Source organism: Ostrinia furnacalis, unplaced genomic scaffold, assembly GCF_004193835.3.
Source record: "Ostrinia furnacalis isolate ACB-3 unplaced genomic scaffold, ASM419383v2 OfSCF1845, whole genome shotgun sequence".
In the NCBI taxonomy this organism is placed as follows: domain Eukaryota; kingdom Metazoa; phylum Arthropoda; class Insecta; order Lepidoptera; family Crambidae; genus Ostrinia; species Ostrinia furnacalis.
Genome location: NW_021132084.1, coordinates 78,582 through 98,508, shown reverse-complemented (window position 1 = coordinate 98,508; position 19,927 = coordinate 78,582). Strand labels below are relative to the sequence as shown.

At 37.4% G+C, this 19,927-nt stretch overlaps 1 protein-coding gene across 1 annotated transcript in view; it reads left to right on the top strand.

Annotated features, from left to right (window-relative positions):
• LOC114353844 (kinesin-like protein KIF13A) overlaps positions 1-19,927 on the top strand; it is a 144,082-nt gene that overhangs the window by 62,981 nt on the left and 61,174 nt on the right. The window contains exon 2 of the mRNA XM_028305967.1: positions 1,597-1,760. Within this exon, the coding sequence (XP_028161768.1) occupies positions 1,597-1,760 (164 nt within the window). The remainder of the gene's footprint in view (positions 1-1,596; positions 1,761-19,927) is intronic.

The following is a 19,927-nucleotide window of genomic DNA, read 5'->3' as shown; positions in this document are numbered from 1 at the left end:
AATAAGATAACACTCGGGTCTGTAGTAGACATAACCGGTCTTTGGCATTCATTCAAGCCATTCATTCATCTGAGACAGTGGACGATTTTAATAATTCCAAAAACGTAATTGCTTTTTTTCTTTCAATTAAGTATGGCTTCCGTTTGCATTTATTGCCAGTGACAATCATTTAAGTAAAGTCTTCTACATAATTCGAAACTCAATTAAAACTTAATATTATTTAAAAAAAAAAAGTTTTATTTGTAGGCTAGTAAATAAACCAGTCTCTAGTCTAAAAAAATCAAACAATAAAAATAATTTCAACTGTATAATGGCGTGTCAGGTTACCTTTCTTGTTAAATGCGGGTCGGTTTACTGTTTTCTTCTTCAAACTAATTGAAAATCTTTGTTTAAGCTGGTTTAATATTGTCTACATACAATTTAATCGATAGAATATCTACTATTGAATGACTAAACCTTTAAACGACGATTTCTTTATTTTCTAATGGATGTTGAAGATTTACTACTACAAAGAGTAGTTACAATATTCAAAATAAATTGAGTGCAGTCAAGTCGTCACATAATCTACTTGACTTGACTGTAGGTACTGTCTTAGCGCTTTTAATCCGTAACTTTGAAATAATGAAAAACTTACCCTAAGCTCTTGTAGATAAGATTTTAATTGGACAATTTAACAAAGGAAAATCCGTGGGATACATTATTATAGTCTTAACAGAATCGTAACGAACAGATGATTCAATTTATCGTTGTTCATTTCGACGGACGAATCCAACTGATTTCAGCATCGATATGAATTAATGATGTCGATTTCCGCGTGCCAGTCAACTTCAAAAGTAATTTTAATTACGTTAACGGTATTTACAATAAATAAATATGGAGTAGTTAGTACGTCAGACTGTACTTTTCGTTGTTAAAAATATTGGAAAATAGCATCTATTGTATTGTAACTACGTACTGTAAATACGATTTAGACTACAGTGTTTAACTCGATGTGACATTTGACAGATTAAATATTGCATAACAAAATTAAAAAAAAAAACAGTTTTTTCTTTGAGGCTGCTACTAGGTAAAATAAAAACTGTCATGTCTTTTAACACTTTTTGAAATGACGCACGAATAGTCGTCGTAAATGTAAATACTCAGTACAGTAGAATCTCCGGACTTCGATTATCCGGATATCCGATTATCCGGACTCATTCTTTTGCGGCTCTATTTACCGATTTTGGTCCTGGAACCATCAATACGGCACGGCGCCACCTGTGATACGGCTCAGCGCCGCCACCGTAACACGTTCAGACGTTGTCTTGGTTCATTGTTAAAAGAAATTGATTTACACAATGATCTAAATGATGTATGTAGTTGTTGAACACTTTTGACAATGAAAGTTTATTATTGTTTAATTTTACTTTGAAATCGATTATCCGGAATACCCCCGGTTTTAATTGATCCGAATAATCGGGATTCTACTGTAATTTTATTATCATCAGCTTCTAGCAGTTCACCGGTGGACATATACTTCTCAATACACGCCACCTTACCCTGTCTTCGACTTGTCACTTTCTTGCAAATATAAATATTCCCCTGTCTTTGTTCCAGGAAACAACCAAAGACGTTCGCGTTCGACCACTGTTTCTTCTCTCTGGAGGCAGGGCTGCCCAACTTCGCGTCCCAAAAGACAGTGTTCGAATGTCTGGGACGGGACATCCTGGACAATGCCTTCGAGGGGTACAACGCGTGCATCTTCGCTTATGGACAGACAGGTTAGTTTTTTTAGATAAGTTAAATCAGAATAGGCAGATATAATAAATGAAGGTGTTAGGGACAGACAGATTTGTTAAAGTTTTGCCAGCTCTATACTTATTATTATTCTGTGGCTCTATGCATATTGTGAAGCGAAATTACTTAACCTATTGCCATGGCAACAAATGGTCACTAATCAAACGTCAATGTCAATCTTTTAGAGGAGTCAAAATTAATTAACTTTTCAGTCAGTCATTAGAGCAGTTGGCCGGTAAGCGAAAGGTCGGAAGTTTGAATCCCACCTATAACAGTAGCTTTTTACCTAGTGTAAATCTTTTAAAAAGCGACCATAATAACAGATTAAATGTAAATAAAAAGAAACCAGGAAGTGATAAAAACAGTATTTTCTCAATTACGCATTCATTAGTATTTTAATGAATGACCGATAAGAATAAATTGAACCATTATTGTCAGCGAACCTAACTTACATTATGACAATGGGCACTTTAGTATAATTGGCCATTCCTTTTAGAGCCATTGATAGCAAAAAAATCTCTATTATCAGACAAATCGAATTGAACCTTAACAGAAAAATTCCATTATCTGTTTTAATTACAGCTAAAATTACTAATGAAATTCAATTATATTATCTCTCGTGCTCCCCGCACTGGAATCTCCGGCCACTTCAATTCCAGGCATTAATATTTCCAATAAATTCCCGAAGGATTCCTAGAAATGATCGGAGATGAGCAACCACTGAGCTCGGCTCGGCTGGGTTAGCTGTCGTGACTTAATTTATTATTATATTACGAGTAAGTAGTAATTGTGCTGATCATTACTTATTTTGATCTTATTCCCCACTTCTTTACTTTTTAAAATTATCATTCACTATGTTTATTTTCATTTCTTACTGCTAGCAAAACTACTCGTACGTCATTAAGTGAAGTACATAATTCATATTCGATACGGTTTCTACAAACTGCTTTGTAGAAGTTCATTATGTCATTAAATGTGATTATAATCATGTTTCAAATGGTTTCTACAATGTTCTTGTATTAGTTCTGCAGATGAATGAAAGGGGAAAATCATAATATATTTTCGATATTCTGTAAGAAAAGATAGCTAATCTTTTCTTACAAAAGAGATCAAAGTGCACAAGTGGAGTTTTGGGCTGACACTGTGTAGGTTTGTTGTCGACACGAAAAGAAGAAGAAAGTGCACACATAGTTATGATTGTATTATTAGGACCATTCTCGTAAACATTAATTTTCTGCTTCAATTGTGACATTAATATCCCAGATGTGGCAAAGTTTTTCTACCGGTTTTATACCGTATTAGCCACAGTTGAGAGGGATAACTGTTCCCGGTGATCCCCCTCCTGTTTGTCAGTTTTCGCAAATATTATCACAAGCCAGATTGCAAGTTTTTGATGTCTAGGCTAGCCGGTGCAACGCCCTGGCAATGGACCGGCATATCAGATGCAGCCAGGGTTGCCATAATAATGTGTCCGGGTTTACCCGGATTAGGTTTAGTTTGACCAGACATTCATTTACTCTGTATTAATTTCACTGTAACAAATTCCACCTTATGTTTATATGAACAACATTATTATTATTTTTTAATTGTATTAGATTTTATAACTTTTGGCGTCTAGGTTTAGCGACGTAAGTTTTGACGATGGCAACCCTACATGTTTGGCAGAGAAAACAGTCTGATCTGTTTGCTTTGTGCAATAAATGGTTAGATGGAGAGGTTTTAGACTTTGTATTTTATAATTCTACTCGCATGCAGGAGTTAGGTCATTTGATTATGTCATTACACTCATAGTTGTCTCACATTTTATATTCTTAACAATGCTGTTGCATAATTTTAAGTGGTTTACTGAGATTAAAGAATTGGGCACAAATTGGTATAACGAGATGATGAAATACAGGACCAGTGTTAGATAGAGATTTGTCCCGTAAATATGATAACCAATAATATTCGTCTACAGATACTTATATGAAATCAAAAGGAAATTGGTTACAACATTAAAAATTCTAGTCTGGTGTAGCATCTCGGTGCAATGCCCTTGCTATGGCCGGTCGTCGGCAATATACATAAAACGGCATTACTGTAGGTGCTATTTTTTTTTTTTTTTTTTTTTTTTCGTATACATAATACATACCGTATACATACGTAAGTGCTATCTCGCAGTAACATCCTTGAAACATCTGTGACAGTTACCATCTACAACTTTTACATAGCACATAGCAGTTACAAGAACGGTTTTGTGGAATGTACCTACATGTGTCATAAATGTACCCAGCTGTCAAAAAGGCACGGTTTTTTGCAGAAGGAAAATATAAAAATAATTTAATCAGAAACAAAATGTGGGAAGGGTAAGGGATCGCAGCATAAAATTCCGTGTACTTGTACTAACCCGCAACGTATTTTCTACAACGCAATCGTAACGGACTCGTGTTTTTTCTGTATCGTGGTTTTGTATATGAATCTGAGCCCACTGTGTGTGTGTTTTTCCTTGCAACGAACATTTTTCAAGATGCTGGCATTATTTAGTAAATAATGAGTATTTTGGATTTGACAAAAGCACAGCACCCAAAATAGCCGTCCTTGCTTGCTTGCTAAAAATGTGTTGGCTATAGTGAGCAATAATATCATTTGTTACGGCAATATCAACACATACGGCACTAGTTTCAGTATGATAATGATAAAATATGTTTACATCGATCTGTAAGCAAGTATTTCCTGAAACGAAAAAGCCCGGGTTGATATTTTAGATTACGCTACAATACTGGGAAAATTTACAGTTACAAATTGATAACATTTTGTGACATACCCAATTCCACGCCATCGTTAGCTCGCTATTATTTGTATTTCAACTAAACCAGACCAAAACAAATTAAACTTCCTAAACAAGACAAAACGCTTATTTAGGCCTATTGTGCCTATTCCATTCACAATATTCATCAACTGGGCACCAATAAAGCGAACATTTCCACTGTTTGAATCCGTGGAGCGTTGTTTATGTTTTAAACTAACCATTCAACTGCGGAGAGTTATGCCCGGGCGCCCACTTCGTCTAGTGTAGGGTGACCATTAACGTGGAATAAATCTCGGACAGTTAAATAACTTTTTGAACTAGCCGTGGTTGCAATTTCGTACGCGTGGAAACCGTTACAAGCTAGGTATAGGTAGGATGTATGCCTCAATTAGTTAGGTATGTTCACAGGTCTTTTTAATACGATTTTATACAGAATTTTAGCCCATTTTTTATTTTTTTTTTATTTGGCCTGTTTCAAAGGCAATAAGTAACGTGTACTACGTGTAGTAATAGTTGAACAATTCGGCTTATTTTGCATGCATTTTCAGGTCTTTTTATTCGAATATCTAACTGGTAATCTCCCGCTTGTCGTCTAATATCATATTATTATTATAAACAGACTAAGAGCGTATAATGACTTAATTCCGGTGCATTGATTAATAAACATGATAACACAATTTCTCCTAGCAAAAATAGTTTCAAGACAGTCTCGGAAAACTGCGGACGTGTGGACGCCTTATCGTTTCATGTAATTTTAATCTTGTTTATTGCTGTCCGCTGGGAAAAATATTCCTTCGTTTGCTGTCGCAGTGTAAGCTAAATGAGCCCAATATTTCTTGCTAGACGTTATTTCGGAGATTTCTATGTTTTTATTAATTATTACACGTAAACACAGGCCTGGGGATTTTTCAGGAGAAGTCCCTGGAGGCGTATTAAATTCAAATAGTTTTTTTAAATGCATTAAGTCTTACCAATGTTGTCAACTTAGTCGCACAACAAGAGAAACAGAAGAAGAAAAATATCTTTCACTCACGCGCCAATAATTTTCTAAAGACAGTTATTTATTAAAATTCTAACGACTATTAAAAACTTGGCAGCTTTTTCTATCCAAAAGGTGTTCTCTAAGTTTTAAAAACATGATGAAAAATTTAATGATTGTAAAGTATCATATTATTTTATGGTAAGCAACTTCATCATATTGCAACTTGAACTAAATATTAGGAACGATCTGGATGACAATGAATACATACATTAGATATATGTATACGTTCAATGTAAAAAAAATATACTAAACAATAACGCAAGATCACGATTTCGGGCATGATTTATCATCAAATCGCAAATGGACATGTCACAACATGGCCATAGAATGTACCTATAGCATCTCTATTGTGTTGTGTACATTGTGTTGAGTGACCCTCTGCCAATCGCGGCATTGAATTCGCTTTAAATACAAAAAAGTTCCTGTACATAAGACAAAAGTATTCGAGAAGTATACCGATACCCCGATTCAATTGCTCGGAATGTAGTATACTCGTAAAAGTCCGACACAGTGTTGAACTTAATGTGCGAGCAACTGTACGACACGGGAGCGTGTGTATCGAATCGGCAATGGACAGGTGGGACAATCGAAATATCTATTTCGTACAGACGACAGAATATGAAGCAGAACACTGTAACATCTTATGGAGTTGTAATAGAGGCGATTTTGCAAAAGAAAGGCGTGTTCTGTCGCTCTTTTAGAACGTGTTTTATAAATAAAAAGAAAACTCGTAGGTGCGCCTAGGGTTGCCAGGTCCAACATAAAAGCCAGACTCAGTGCTTAATTTGGCCGGACATTTTACCCTAAAAGCCGGACACACCTTTTAGCAATGTTACGCAATGCAATTAGTATCATCATAAGTCATGAGTGAGTACCTACTATCATCTATCATCTTCGAATCCATAGACCTATTCTGTGGCTCGACTTTCGGGTGGCGCGGCAGCCACATAAAAAGCCTCACAAAAGCCGGACAGGCCGGACAAGTCCGTAAAAAGCCACATGTCCAGGTTTAGTCGGACACTTAGCAACCCTAGGTGCGCCCCCAGACATGATCCGCACATAAATAGCGCCGCGACAGGAAACAATTTTGTTATTTACAATAAACAAGTGAAAGTATACGTACTCGTATTTTATGCGAAGGAAAGTGAAGCGATATTTCATCGATTAATTTATTTGCGTAACGACATTAGAACGGTATTGAATTAGTGTTTTTTCAAAGATGATACGATTTGTAAATAGAAGTCAATTGAATGAATTAAATAGGTGTAAATAAAATATAGCTGTGAAACCCGATATAAAACATGTCTAATGGTCCAGAGGCTAAAAGGCGATCGTTTGCTATAAACTTGAGACACTTATTTACAACGACTAAGTAGGTATGTGTCGCGAAGAGTGTGCGTAGACATTAGTGGGATTAGATCGGATTGTGGCACTTATTTACACAAGAGAGAGTTAGATTTGTACTCCGAGTAGTCTCAATTGTGTTGTAAAAGACCCGATGGACGGTTTGCTTTGAACTTTAGACGTTTTTATTTACAAACTACTAGGGGTGTGTCGCGTAGTGTATGTCGTAAGATTGTACGCGACACGCGCCGTGTGTGTAAACAAGAGTCGTTGGATTTCACACTGAGTTGGAGCAGAACTTGAATGAACCAGTATTCATAATACATATTTATTTAGTTTTTGAGCACTGTGCCAAGATATTACAACGATTCTGCCATGACCACAATCAGTATCGTGGGCAAACCGAAGGTGAGTGATGTACTCGCCATTAATGTTTATGCCGAATCCTTTCCATTCAAGGAGTTTGAAAGCGTCTTCCAATGCAGTGGTGCACAGTTTAGGAGATATAACATCTCCCTGCCTTACGCCTCACTGCAGAGGAATCGTCCTCGTGCTCTGCTCCTGTACTCGGACCGACATGGTGGCGTTTTTGTACAAGCACTTCAGCACCTCGATATACCGATAGTCAATACGGCACCGTTGAAGAGACTGTAAACACTGCCCAAGACCCGATCGAATCAAAGATCTTCTCATAGTCTACGAACGCCAAGCATAGTGGCAAGTTATAGTCCTCAATCTTCTGTATAACCTGTCGCAGCGTAAGCGCAAACAAAAATGTGCCAGTGATTTAAATTTTTTTTAAGAAAAATGCTTAAAATATTTACATATCTCATAAAAAAAAACAAAGTACAAAACCAATAAGTAGTGTAATAAGTAGTAATAATAATAATCTGATATCATTAGGTTCTCTATACGTTCGCAATTTTCTTGTGACGACTCATGCCTAATACCTTTAACATATTTTAGACAACTATGCAAAACCCGAAAGTACCGAAAGAACCGGGTTTTGAATTTTTAAAACCCGGTTGTTAAGCTGTCGAAAAAACCCGGGTTTTCCCGGTTCTTTCGGTTCCGGGATAACCCGGGTACAAACCCTAGTATTGAATTAGTGTTTTTTCAAAGATGATACGATTTGTAAATAAAAGTCAATTGAATGAATTAAATAGGTGTAAATAAAATATAGCTGTGAAACCCGATATAAAACATGCCTAATGGCCCAGAGGCTAAAAGGCGATCGTTTGCTATAAACTTGAGACACTTATTTACAACGACTAAGTAGGTATGTGTCGCGAAGTGTGTGCGTACATTAGTGGGATTAGATCGGATTGTGGCACTTATTTACACAAGAGAGAGTTAGATTTGTACTCCGAGTTGTATACAGCTTGAGTAGTCTCAATTGTGTTGTAAAATACCCGATGGACGGTTTGCTTTGAACTTTAGACGTTTTTATTTACAAACTACTAGGGGTGTGTCGCGTAGTGTATGTCGTAACTTGTCGTAAGATTACACGCGTCACTCGCCGTGTGTGTAAACAAGACTCGTTGGATTTTTACTCAGAGTTGGAGCATAATTTGAATGAACACATAGTATACATAATATTCAGATTGTTTACTTGCATCGAAGTAGCAACAGATGGAAGTATTTGAAAGTCTAATTTGTGTAGACAATTTCAGTTACATATTTATAAATTCTTCTGAGAAGATAGGCCTGTAGAAGATGGTTTGTACTGTCCCGCTTGCCATAAGATGTCACATTGTTTAGTTTGATGTAGTCGCGCGTCTCTTATAATAATAATTTGTTTCCACAACTAAAAGTAAGTACTAAAACTAGTCTAATTTAATCCCAGAAAAAGGAAAAAAATCCCAACCCACGTTCACCGTTGAAAAAGAAATGTAATTCGACATCGGAACGACTTAAGCAAGTTTAGTGACGCGTTCGCAATTTCCTAAGCTCCCCAAATTATTCTAAACACGTCACTAAGCGAACGGAGGACGATTGTGTGTCTATCTCCATAGCTTTTTAGAGTTCCCCGAAGAAATTTGGAAAGGCGAAAAAGCTGTATTAGATTAGATAAGACTAAACCGAATTCAAGCTAGACTAATATTCAACAAAAGTCGAAATAGTTTTATAACTTCGTTTTAGTTGTCTTTGTCTAGCAAATAATGTCGATTTCATTGTGGTTAAAGAAGACAAAACAAAACTATATTACTGGGCTTCAGTGGTAAATAAGCTTAACCCCTTTTTCCTTCTCTGAGACGATTCACAGAATCACAATTTCTAAGGCTTATTTAATTATAAAGCTTTGAAATGAAATGAAAATGTGAAATAAACTCTTTTATTGAAATTTTGACCAAAAGAAAATGTAGCGTTCTTTATGTCTTATCTTTTTTCATCCAGTGCATTGCTAAGTGGTTTTTAGTAAAAACCTGTAAAAACTTTTTCCAGCACTTTCATTAAAAGCCACTAAGGTGTGCGTGGCGTGTTCTTAGTGGTCTGGAATTGGGTCACGTGACATGTCGGAACTAGGTTTCCAGGAAAACTGGGCGTCCCACTAAGCGTGCGGTGTTTTAACATTTTAGGAGCTTTGTGTCCAACAAAATGCTTTGGGTATATGAAATAAGGTGTGTAAAATTGATAAGAATGAGGTAAAATATACAATTGAGCAGTTTTTATAACAACAAACAAGATTTATTTCGAGCGAGATAGATACTATAATCAAAACTTTGGTTTATATCATTGTTTATGCACAGTCTCTGTTGTATAACAGTATCTGATTCCATAGTTGTGTTTCTTCAAATTTCTTATACAGTCGACCACGATTACGGGAGTCATAAACGACACAATAATGGAATATAGTACGATGTATGGAACCCTATAAATGAGTACAAACTTGTACTTTTTGCTCTCAAATAAAGAATTGGGAATCCTTAATTTTACGCCTGACGAGATTCGGTCGGTTAAAGAATTTCCTCTGGAGGTTTAAACGGGCCGTGGCAAATGATGCGAACATATCACGCGGCTAAGTGGCCGACGGACTGGCCAGAATTGTAAGTGGATAGCATTTAATATTTAATGTGAAGAGCCTAACCTGATAGACAGCCGATTTAACGAAGAAAGGCAGCAGTTAAATCAAGATTCAACAAAATCTTAACCCTTAAAACGGTAGTCGGGTAAAAAGGCGCATCTTTTCGATTATTTGTAATAACATTTCCCTTAAAATCTTAGCTTGTGCTATAGCCAAAGGATGAGCACAACATAACTACACAGTCATTCATAGAGCTAAACTAATGTTTTTCTGTAAATTTAGTTAACCAAGCGAATATTCTCGGTACAGCGACCGTCACTAACGATGTTCCGTTTAAAGCCTTACTTTTCCATTAAAGAAAATGGCTTTTGCCGAACAAAATTGCCTATTTACAACATGGAAGGCCCTGCAAATTAGCTCGTATTTCAAAGCGTTTTGGGCGTGTATTGTTGATGTAACTAACATTCGAACGCGGTGGAGCTAATAATTGACAATTTGTAACAGTCAATGTCATCAGAGCTCGCCGATCGCTCGTGCGGGGTTAAATGTTTGACGTTAATTAGGTCGTAGTTAAAAATGAACAGCCTGCTCGTGAGGAAAATTACGGGACTATTCCCAGGTCTCGTTCCCACCGCTGCAACTCCTAAGTAGCCAGAATCTACAGCTTGACCGCCAATAAAAACCCAACGAGTGAAGGTCAAGTTTTTCCCGGGGGAAAGTTATATGAGTATTGTACGAGTCGAAAAGCATGATTTTATGTCAAACTCTACAAAAAAAGCGCAATATAATTATTATAATCATCTTGCACCCTAAATATTAAAGCACGTATTTTGTTTACTTTACATTTACAGTATAAATATTTTAAGAGAGAAAAAGTTCATTAATGTTCTTTTAGTACAAATAATTGATTTACGGAAGAGTGAGCTTTCCTAGAAACTTTTTATTCGTAGAGTGCTTCACTCACTATCACATTTATTTCCACCTGGCTAAAAATATTATACTGACGAAAGTATAGCGCTGGGCAACTCGCAAGAAATATTTCCCCAGTGCTGTACTCATTTATCAATTCTTGACAGTATTTCAGAGTTTAACGCTGAATTTTATACGAAAGTTTACGATTGCAATACATTTAAATTTCGTGGAAATTCTCATTTGCAAGCCAACCTAGGCAATATAATTTCACAGAAGTATGCTACAGTTGATGCACAGGAATTAACTTTATACCGGTAATAAAGTTTAACTTTTATAATATTAAATATTGCCATTCATCTGATACAGATAACCTACCTACTACTAGATTCCCGATTTGAGAAGCATTTGTCAATCATCAAGTTATCTTTCCCTTTCAAGCATAGTATAATTATGTATACCATATAGGTAGGTTTTGGATCCCATATTCGGTGGTGTACAGAATGTAAATCATTTTACGGTTTACCACATCTGCGACCAATAAACACATTTTCCGAACATTCAAAACGAACTGGCTGTTCTCTCCCATTATTTATGCTCACAACCTTAGACGTACAAGTTTGGACCTTCTCGCATTAGCATACGGGCAAATATTTAGTGACGCGAGGAAAGCGCGCGGTCGCTTAATTACTAGCGGTTTAATTTATTCGCAGGTCGCGCCTAATGCCTTGAGCTTTGAGCTTTGCCGTTAGGCGGGCGCTACACGGGTCGATGTGTCTTAATAGTTTTTCGGGAATGGAAAGGTTCCTTCATTTTGCGAGTATAAACTTAGATTAATAAAACCTAGATGGATAGATAGTCTTCATACAAACGCTTCGTCAAGAGTGAGGCAAAAATCTTATGTCATTAGTGTCAATTTTGTTGGGGAGTGTAGACAGTGAAGGCGATTTTCCCGAAAGTAGGGAAATTTTTAATACGTTTTTAATTATTTTATAATTAACAAAAACAAAATGCATCATGTACTTACTTACTTATTTATTGAATTCAAAGTACCTACCTAATAACAATAAGATAAATCGACTTAAAAGTCTCGATTTCATAAAAAAGGAAGTGTATTTGTACGGCGAACAATAGGGAAATAAATTTTCTTGTTACTGATATCATTCCCGTATTTAATTTTTGAAAGCCAAATTCTAGCAAAATACGCGTTGAATTGTAGTACTTACATTATGAAATGTAACACTGGTCACTTTCTTTCGTTTTTCTGATGTATTTTAGACACCCTTTCACAGCACAAACCGTTTTAATTAATTAAAATTTGTCGGACGTGTTTACCAATTTTTCACTTTGACAGTTCATGTGACGTTTACGGGTGAGCCGTGCCGGCTCCCTAAAAACTGCCTCACCTTTCGTGCACTGACTATCTATAGGCTTTATTAATCTAAGAGTATAAAATATAAGGAGTACTTACGAACTTTGAACGAATGTAGTATGAGTATGTACCACCTACGAGTATGTACTAGTTTATAGTTCGTAGAACGACTATGGAAATGTTTATGTAAGATGCTGGTTTCTCTTGTTCCAATCGCAAAGTTTATTTTTTACTCTCTGATTTTCATTATTCATTGTACCTACTAGATTGTTTTTTGTGTCTAATTTTCACATCACACTTCTTAGAAATCACGAGTTAAACGCTACACCATACTTGTATACAAGGTTTTGAACCANCTTGTGTACAAGGTTTCGAACCATTTGAGTTTGACTGTTGCATTGGTATGTTTTTCCAGGTAAAAAATACGTCAAAAATTACTTTCTTTGCAAAAGTTAGAAACGTCTCTGGTCCAGCTTAACTCGCGCCCAGGGATCTTCGGCGGGATTATTTATTTAGCGACGCAATTAGTGTGCGCGGCACTTTACCCTCGCACACTTCAGCATTTCTTGGGCTAGGGCTGCCTGGAATGTGTTTATCGTCTAATTAAACCGAACTGGCAAGTTATTTCCAGCCAAATTGCTAGTTCAAGTTACCCTCACTATAGATTTGGCCAAAATCTACGGCAATATTAATTGAGTTCTAATGATAGTTANGATAGTTAGGCTTATTGTTTGGACAAGAGAATTGGAGACATGGTTTCCATCCATGTAATCATTGGCATACGCCGCTTTTTGGCATATTCGCGGTTTTATTATTAATTATAGTTTTTTTTTTAATTTGGGCATTTTGAATTTCAGAGAGAGCGCGGCGCTATCGGTTTACGCGTTGCTCTCTCCTACGTGATTTGGAATTTTAATTAATTATAGTTTTAACATTTTGCAACTACGATAGCGACTGCACTTTGAAACGTGACCTTTCGACTTGCCGAAACTTCAATGTGGTCAGGCAGAACTCTTGACTCGAAGATTTAATTCGCTTCAGTGAACAGTTAGTTCAAGTGTCTTTGAAACCGCAGTAGAATTAGATAGGAGAAAATGGCTAGAGTTCGTACACTCTGACTTACTCAGTGGTCAGAACATTAAACCTATCACTAAACAGCAAATTTTCCTTAATATATTTTGAATTTAGGTACTTGAAATTTTTCTGTTGGCCAAATGTATTAAGTTAGAGACTCGAGAGGGAGTTAGAGAGATTGAGATTACTCAAATTCTTTATTATGTAGATCCTTTTCAGGGCACTTATTCTCGTCCTAAATAAAGCTTGTTCTACCTAAAATATGATTGTTGTGATTCATGTTAGTTTGGCCAGTACGAACATCAGACGCNGTTTAGTAAAAGATTCAGAATCTCAAATCGCTTATTTTAAAAATAAAACCATAAATAGAAAACGAATAGAGGGAACTTTGGGAATTTATTCTATCGAGTCAACTTCATCAAATCGTGTTTCCATCCGTTAATAGCCCTAGAAAATATCCTCAACTATGCCCAAAAGAAATCTTAGCCTTTAATTTTACTGTTTAGTACCTCAAAAATGAAAAATGAAAACCTCATTTTCGCCATTTTCTCTGCTACCCGGCCTTAACTAGCTTTCCGCCCGCGGCTTCGCCCGCGTGGAATTTTGTCTGTCACAGAAAAACTTTATCGCGCGCGTCCCTGTTTCAAAAACCGGGATAAAAACTATCCTATGTTCTTTCCCGGGACTCAAACTATCTCTATGTCAAATTTCATCAAAATCGGTTGCGAGGTTTAAGCGGGAAAGCGTAACAGACAGACAGACAGACAGACAGACAGAGTTACTTTCGCATTTATAATATTAGTTGGGATTAAAGCTTTAACGTGTGCGATTTTGCAACCACGATGGCGACTGCTCTTTGAAACGTGGCCTTTCGACTTGCCGAAACTTTACTGTGGTCAGGCAGAACTCTTGACTAGAAGATTTAATTCGCTTCAGTGAACAGTTAGTTGAAGTGTCTTTGAAACCGCAGTAGAATTCGTTAGGAGAAAATGGCTAGAGTTTGTACACTACCGACTTATGCAGTGGCCAGAACATTAAACACATAATGTATTTTGTATTTAGGTACTTGAAATTGTTCTGTTGGCCAAATGTATTAAGTTAGAGACCCGAGAGGGAGACAGAGACATTAAGATTACTAATTCTTTTTTATTATGAAGATCCTTTTCAGGGCACTTATACACGTCCTAAATAAAGCTTGTTCTACCTTCAATATTATTGTTGTAATTCACTTTGGTGGTGCCCAGTCCGAACATCGGACGAGGCAACCCTGCTTACATAACGTTCTGTACGAAATAACTCTAAGTAACATTACCATGCTACAAATTCAGTTTGCAACACGTTCGTAAAATTTTCCGCGCTGTTTCTACTTTATTCAAATTTTCTAAGGCCGTATTTCAAAGAAAGTTTTCAATGCGGCAAAATGAACCGTTTGCCTGGAGCTGCGACAGGCTGAGCCCGAAGGCTTCGTGTGTGATATTAGCGAAAAGCCGCATTTTATAAAGGTTTTCTTCGTATCCCCGATGTTACAGAAAATCACGTACGACGCGGCTTCCTTTTATTTTGCTTTCAATCAATTCAACTTCAGTTTGAACATAGTAAAATTGAGTTAGCGTTCTGTAAGTTACTTTGGATAAATATGGAATTCAGTACAAGTCTAGGTTCCTTGGAAAACATTTCACGGAAAACTACCACGCGTTCTCTGGGGCTCCATCTAATATTCATTCATACGAATCGAATTCGGTCCTAACATTGACTTGACTGACTATCACGTCCGTATGAATAAACTATTCCCATTTCACTGTACATAAAAATCTTTTCCCTCTTAAGGTTTAGGTAAGGGCAGGTACGAGTAATATTTATTGCGTTTAAAAGTAACACAGACTCTTTATGGACTTGCTGCCGTGTAGGTATTTGGTTTAATATTGGTAGGGTCTAGATGAGAGTTTTTGGAGAAATCCTGCATAATTTATTTCGATTATACATAAAATGTGAGTGTATAGAGAGATTTAAGGACTTAAAATGTAGCAAGCTAAGGTGGCAGTGGACAGACCATATCACAGAATCGTTGGAAGATAAAATAATCGGGCACTGAAGTGGAAACCACGTCTCAGCAAATGTAGTGTTGTATAATGCCATGGCTGGATGGATCGACGAAACTTCGAAGAAAAGAAAGATTGAAGAAAAAAATGGTTAACTCGTTGGATGAAATTATGATTATTGTATAGAAATTTTGTGCGATATAAGAATACTTTTGTGGCGATAATTTTTACATTCGGCCTGAGGTCGGGCGGCGGTCGGTACAAAACAAATAGGGGCAATCGTGAACAATGTGGTTTGAACAAAAAAGTAGATCTGTTAGTAAGCTAAAATGATGATGATGAAATAGAAAGTGTCGACTTGATGGAATAGAAAATTTACCTACAAAAGCATGACCTATCGCGAATCGTTTGTCCCCATGCCGATACAATAGCTGTTACCCTTTTTTACGTATCTATTAAATCATAAAGTTAACTTTATCAGGGAGGTTCTAACTTTGTTAATGCAAAGCGCCCAAATAAATACGTAACCCGCGTTTAAACAACCGGGTCTTTATGACCCACAGCCGTGTGTTACATTCGGCCTGAGGTCGGCGGTCGCGGTCGGGACAAGACGAATGGGGGCAATCGTGAACAATGCAGCGGTAGCCGGGCGTTTAGTGCCCGTAACCAGGCCCCTCTTTCCCACTGAGCACTTTGGGCACTTGATTTTAGCAATTCTGCGAGCTATGTCGGTCACTTTGGTTCTCCTGCGGATCTCCTCATTTCTGATTCGATCACGCAGGGAAACTCCAAGCATGGCCCGCTCCATCGCCCTTTGGGTGACCTTGAGCCTTCTTATGAGGCCCATAGTAGGCGGCAGTGGGCGGGGCACATAGCTCGTAGAGACGATGGCCGTTGGGGCAGAAAAGTTCTCGAGTGGCGACCACGGGCTGGAAGACGTAGCGTGGGCAGGCCTCCTACTAGGTGGACCGACGATCTGGTTAAGGTCGCGGGAAGAGCCTGGATGCGGGCAGCTCAGGACCGTGCATTGTGGAAAACCTTGGAGGAGGCCTTTGTCCAGCAGTGGACGTCATTTGGCTGAAACGAACGAACGAATGAACTTTGGGCACGTGCCCAGGGCCCCGCGACTGAGGGGGCCCCCATCTGCTAATAAGATCTTTTTCCAGATGATAAGGGCCCCCCTTAATCCTTAATACCTTTAAATGCCCAGGGCCCCTAGTAGGTTAAAGACGGCCCTGTCCGTAACCTGTTTTATCGCCGCGACGTTAATTAGTAACGGTTGGGAGAGGGTTAAGAAATTGACGCCGTTAAGAAATATGGCCGACATTTTCGCAGTGCTTACCTCGTCTTTGATATAAATCTAGGGGTTTGCGAGAGAAATTACCGTTTCTTACACAAGAATAGCTCGCAACTTTAAAACAAAACTTACTCGTATCCGTATCATCATCTCAGCCATAGGACGTCCACTGCTGAACATAGGCCTCCGCCAATGCTTTCCATGTTGCCCGGTTGGTAGTATGATAATAAGTATTACATGCTCGTATATTAGCAAAAATGGTCGGGAACCTTCGAGCCGGAATCGCACTTACCGGGTTTTTGTATCAGTCAAAGTTTTGTCCAATGTTTGACTAAATAAAATATTTTAGTAGCACATAAAATCCGTACACTATGTAATATTCATAAAATATTCTTTGTCTTCAGCAAAATCTTTCTCAATCTCTTCAGCTAAAAGCGGTAAGCAGATTAAAACTCTACTTCATAATATATCAAAAACAAAAACTTTTGCTTTCCCTACATCTTTCATCGTATAAAGTACATAAAACAGTATAAATCCATTTACGGATTACGCTCAGCCTAATTGAAAGTTAAGCAAGAAAAAGAGATACTAAATCTTACAGTTTACGTAACTAATCGCGTCAGAAAACCGGAACGGGTAAACAAACGTGGGGTGTAAACAACGAGCTAAAACAGGGGCGTGCAACCTTTTTACATTTGGTTAAAAATATTTTCAGTACAACCGACGACATTTAAGCCAAACATTGTGGCACCGTATGTTGCTGTAATAGATGCGATTTTGCAACAAAATGTGTTGGTTGTCGACTGTAAACATACCGGTGTTTTTTTCGGCCACGTCCCAAACGTACACAGGAGGTGTAAAATGATTCCTTCCTTCCTCAGCCAAATGACGTCCACTGCTGGACAAAGGCCTCCCCCAAGGTTTTCCACAATGAACGGTCCTGCGCTGCCCGCATCCAGGCTCTTCCCGCGACCTTTACCAGATCGTCGGTCCACCTAGTAGGAGGCCTGCCCACGCTACGTCTTCCAGCCCGACAATATTAAAATGATTACATTAGCGAAAACTTCCATTAACGACTAACGTATCCCAAAATAAAACGACTCCCCTAATGGTAAAGTGCTTGCATTTAGCGGTGGCAGCGCTTTGGTGGTGACCACCATATTTAAACAACCACCGCCACCTTTTTTATTAAACATGGTTCTTTTTGTCGGAGTTACTTAGTAATTTTTGAACGCAACTGGTGAAATGAAATCTAGTTACATTTTATCTGATGAAACCCTTTTATTTTACGACTGTGTTTCCTTTGATAACCGCGATTTAGATTTTCATAACTATTTTATTTTTACGAGTATACAGCGCAATCGAATTGTATTTCCCTCTTCAATTAGTTTTTTTTAAAACAAGACTGTTGGTGCTTTTTTCCGGCGTAGTCTCTTAAAATAAAAAATATAAATTTTTAGCAGAACTATTTTCTTTCAAAAATAAATAAAGTAGGTACATAGTTACTGAATTGAGAGGATTTTTTATTCAAATAAGAACCCAGAGAAAAATAAGAGCTCAATACTTTTAGTTAAAATCAGTTACTGCTTAGGTAACACCCAGTTCGCAATCGCTTTGTGTAAGCAGTAAATAAAATTAGAGTTGATCAGCGCGAAAATTCCTTTTTTCAACGTAACACCCGATTCGTGATCGTGAGTAACTTTTTGTGTAAGCAGTAACTAAAATTTGTGTCAAGCATCAAATACTTTTTTTTTCAGTACGTATACTGTTTATATTAACGACTAGTTGTGCCCGCGAGTCCCGTTCCCGTTTTTACAACATTTTTTATTGCTGCTCTGCCCCTATTGTCTGTAGGGTGGTGTTATAATATAGCCTAAAGCCTTCCTCGATAAATGGGCTGGCCAATACATTTTTTTTTAAATTTGGACCAGTAGTTCCTGAGATTAGCACGTTCAAACAAACAAACTCTTCAGCTTTAGGTTATATGGTTTTCTTCATCCTTTAGGCTTACCATTTCTGACCTTGAACAAGTTTTTATTGGGGTTGATCCTGTTGTTGATGCCGAAGTGTTCCCGGATATTATCTGCAAAAATGAATACCAATGGGGCATAATGAGTTGTTTATATTCTGTTTTTATTCAACTCGCATGTTGTGGAACATTTCGAGTCTTTTGTTTTAGTTAACGTCATGATGCCGCCTAGTATAAGTCCGTTTTATGTCTTTTGTTAATCTATTTAACGTTAACCATAATATTATAATAAATACAGTTTGAGTTAGTTGTTTCTCAAGAGCAACAATGGAAAACGTTTGCACTTACTTCATAAGTAAAACCACCCACTGAGTTTCAAACTCCGTCTGTAGAGGGTTTGCCAAGTTTAAAAGTTGTTTGTAGACTATCGATATGTATAAACTTTGTGGTTTATAAGTAGCTGTTATCGATATCGTTCAATTTTCTTACCATAAAGTTCAAATCATAAAGCATAAGGGTAGCAAGAAGAGCTGGATGCAGGACGCTGCCAACCGGTATTATGGAAATCATTAGGGGAGACCTATGTTCAGCAGTGGATGTCTTATGGCTGGAATACGGATGATGATGATGAAAGTTTAAATACAGTTCTCGTTTGTACCTAAGGGAATCAGGAATCACGTTAATTGTGTCTCTTGTGGTGAATCTATAGTTGATTAATAAAATCAGCCGAGCGATGAATGAGGTGTTGATTATATAACTTTGTTTTAACTCAGCTCGCCCAGTAAATAAGACACGAAGTAGGGTTACTCCCGTTACGTAAAAGCTATAAATTCTATTAATAAACCTTTTGGGAAGCTGAACGGATTGTATACTGTCCATTTATTCGCAGAGGAAATGCTTTACGCATATCTGCTGTTGTCATTTTCCTTATCAAAACAATCTAATTGTGATTATTCCCATCAATATCATAACTGGGAGTTGTTTCTTAATGTTTTCTTAAAGCGGTTACGCTCACATAAGTGTCAACACTCAACAGAGTATTTTTGAGAGAACGCCGAAGAAAGAAACATTCAATTACTAAACAATCTAATTGTGATTATTCCCATCAATATCATAACTGGGAGTTGTTTCTAAATGTTTTCTTAAAGCGGTTACGCTCACATAAGTGTCAACACTCAACAGTCAACAGTATTTTTGAGAGAACGCCGAAGAAAGAAACATTCATTTACTAGTTTTTTCAGAGAATTTTGCAAAATCAAAATCAAAATTTTCTTTATTTGTTTAGACTAATT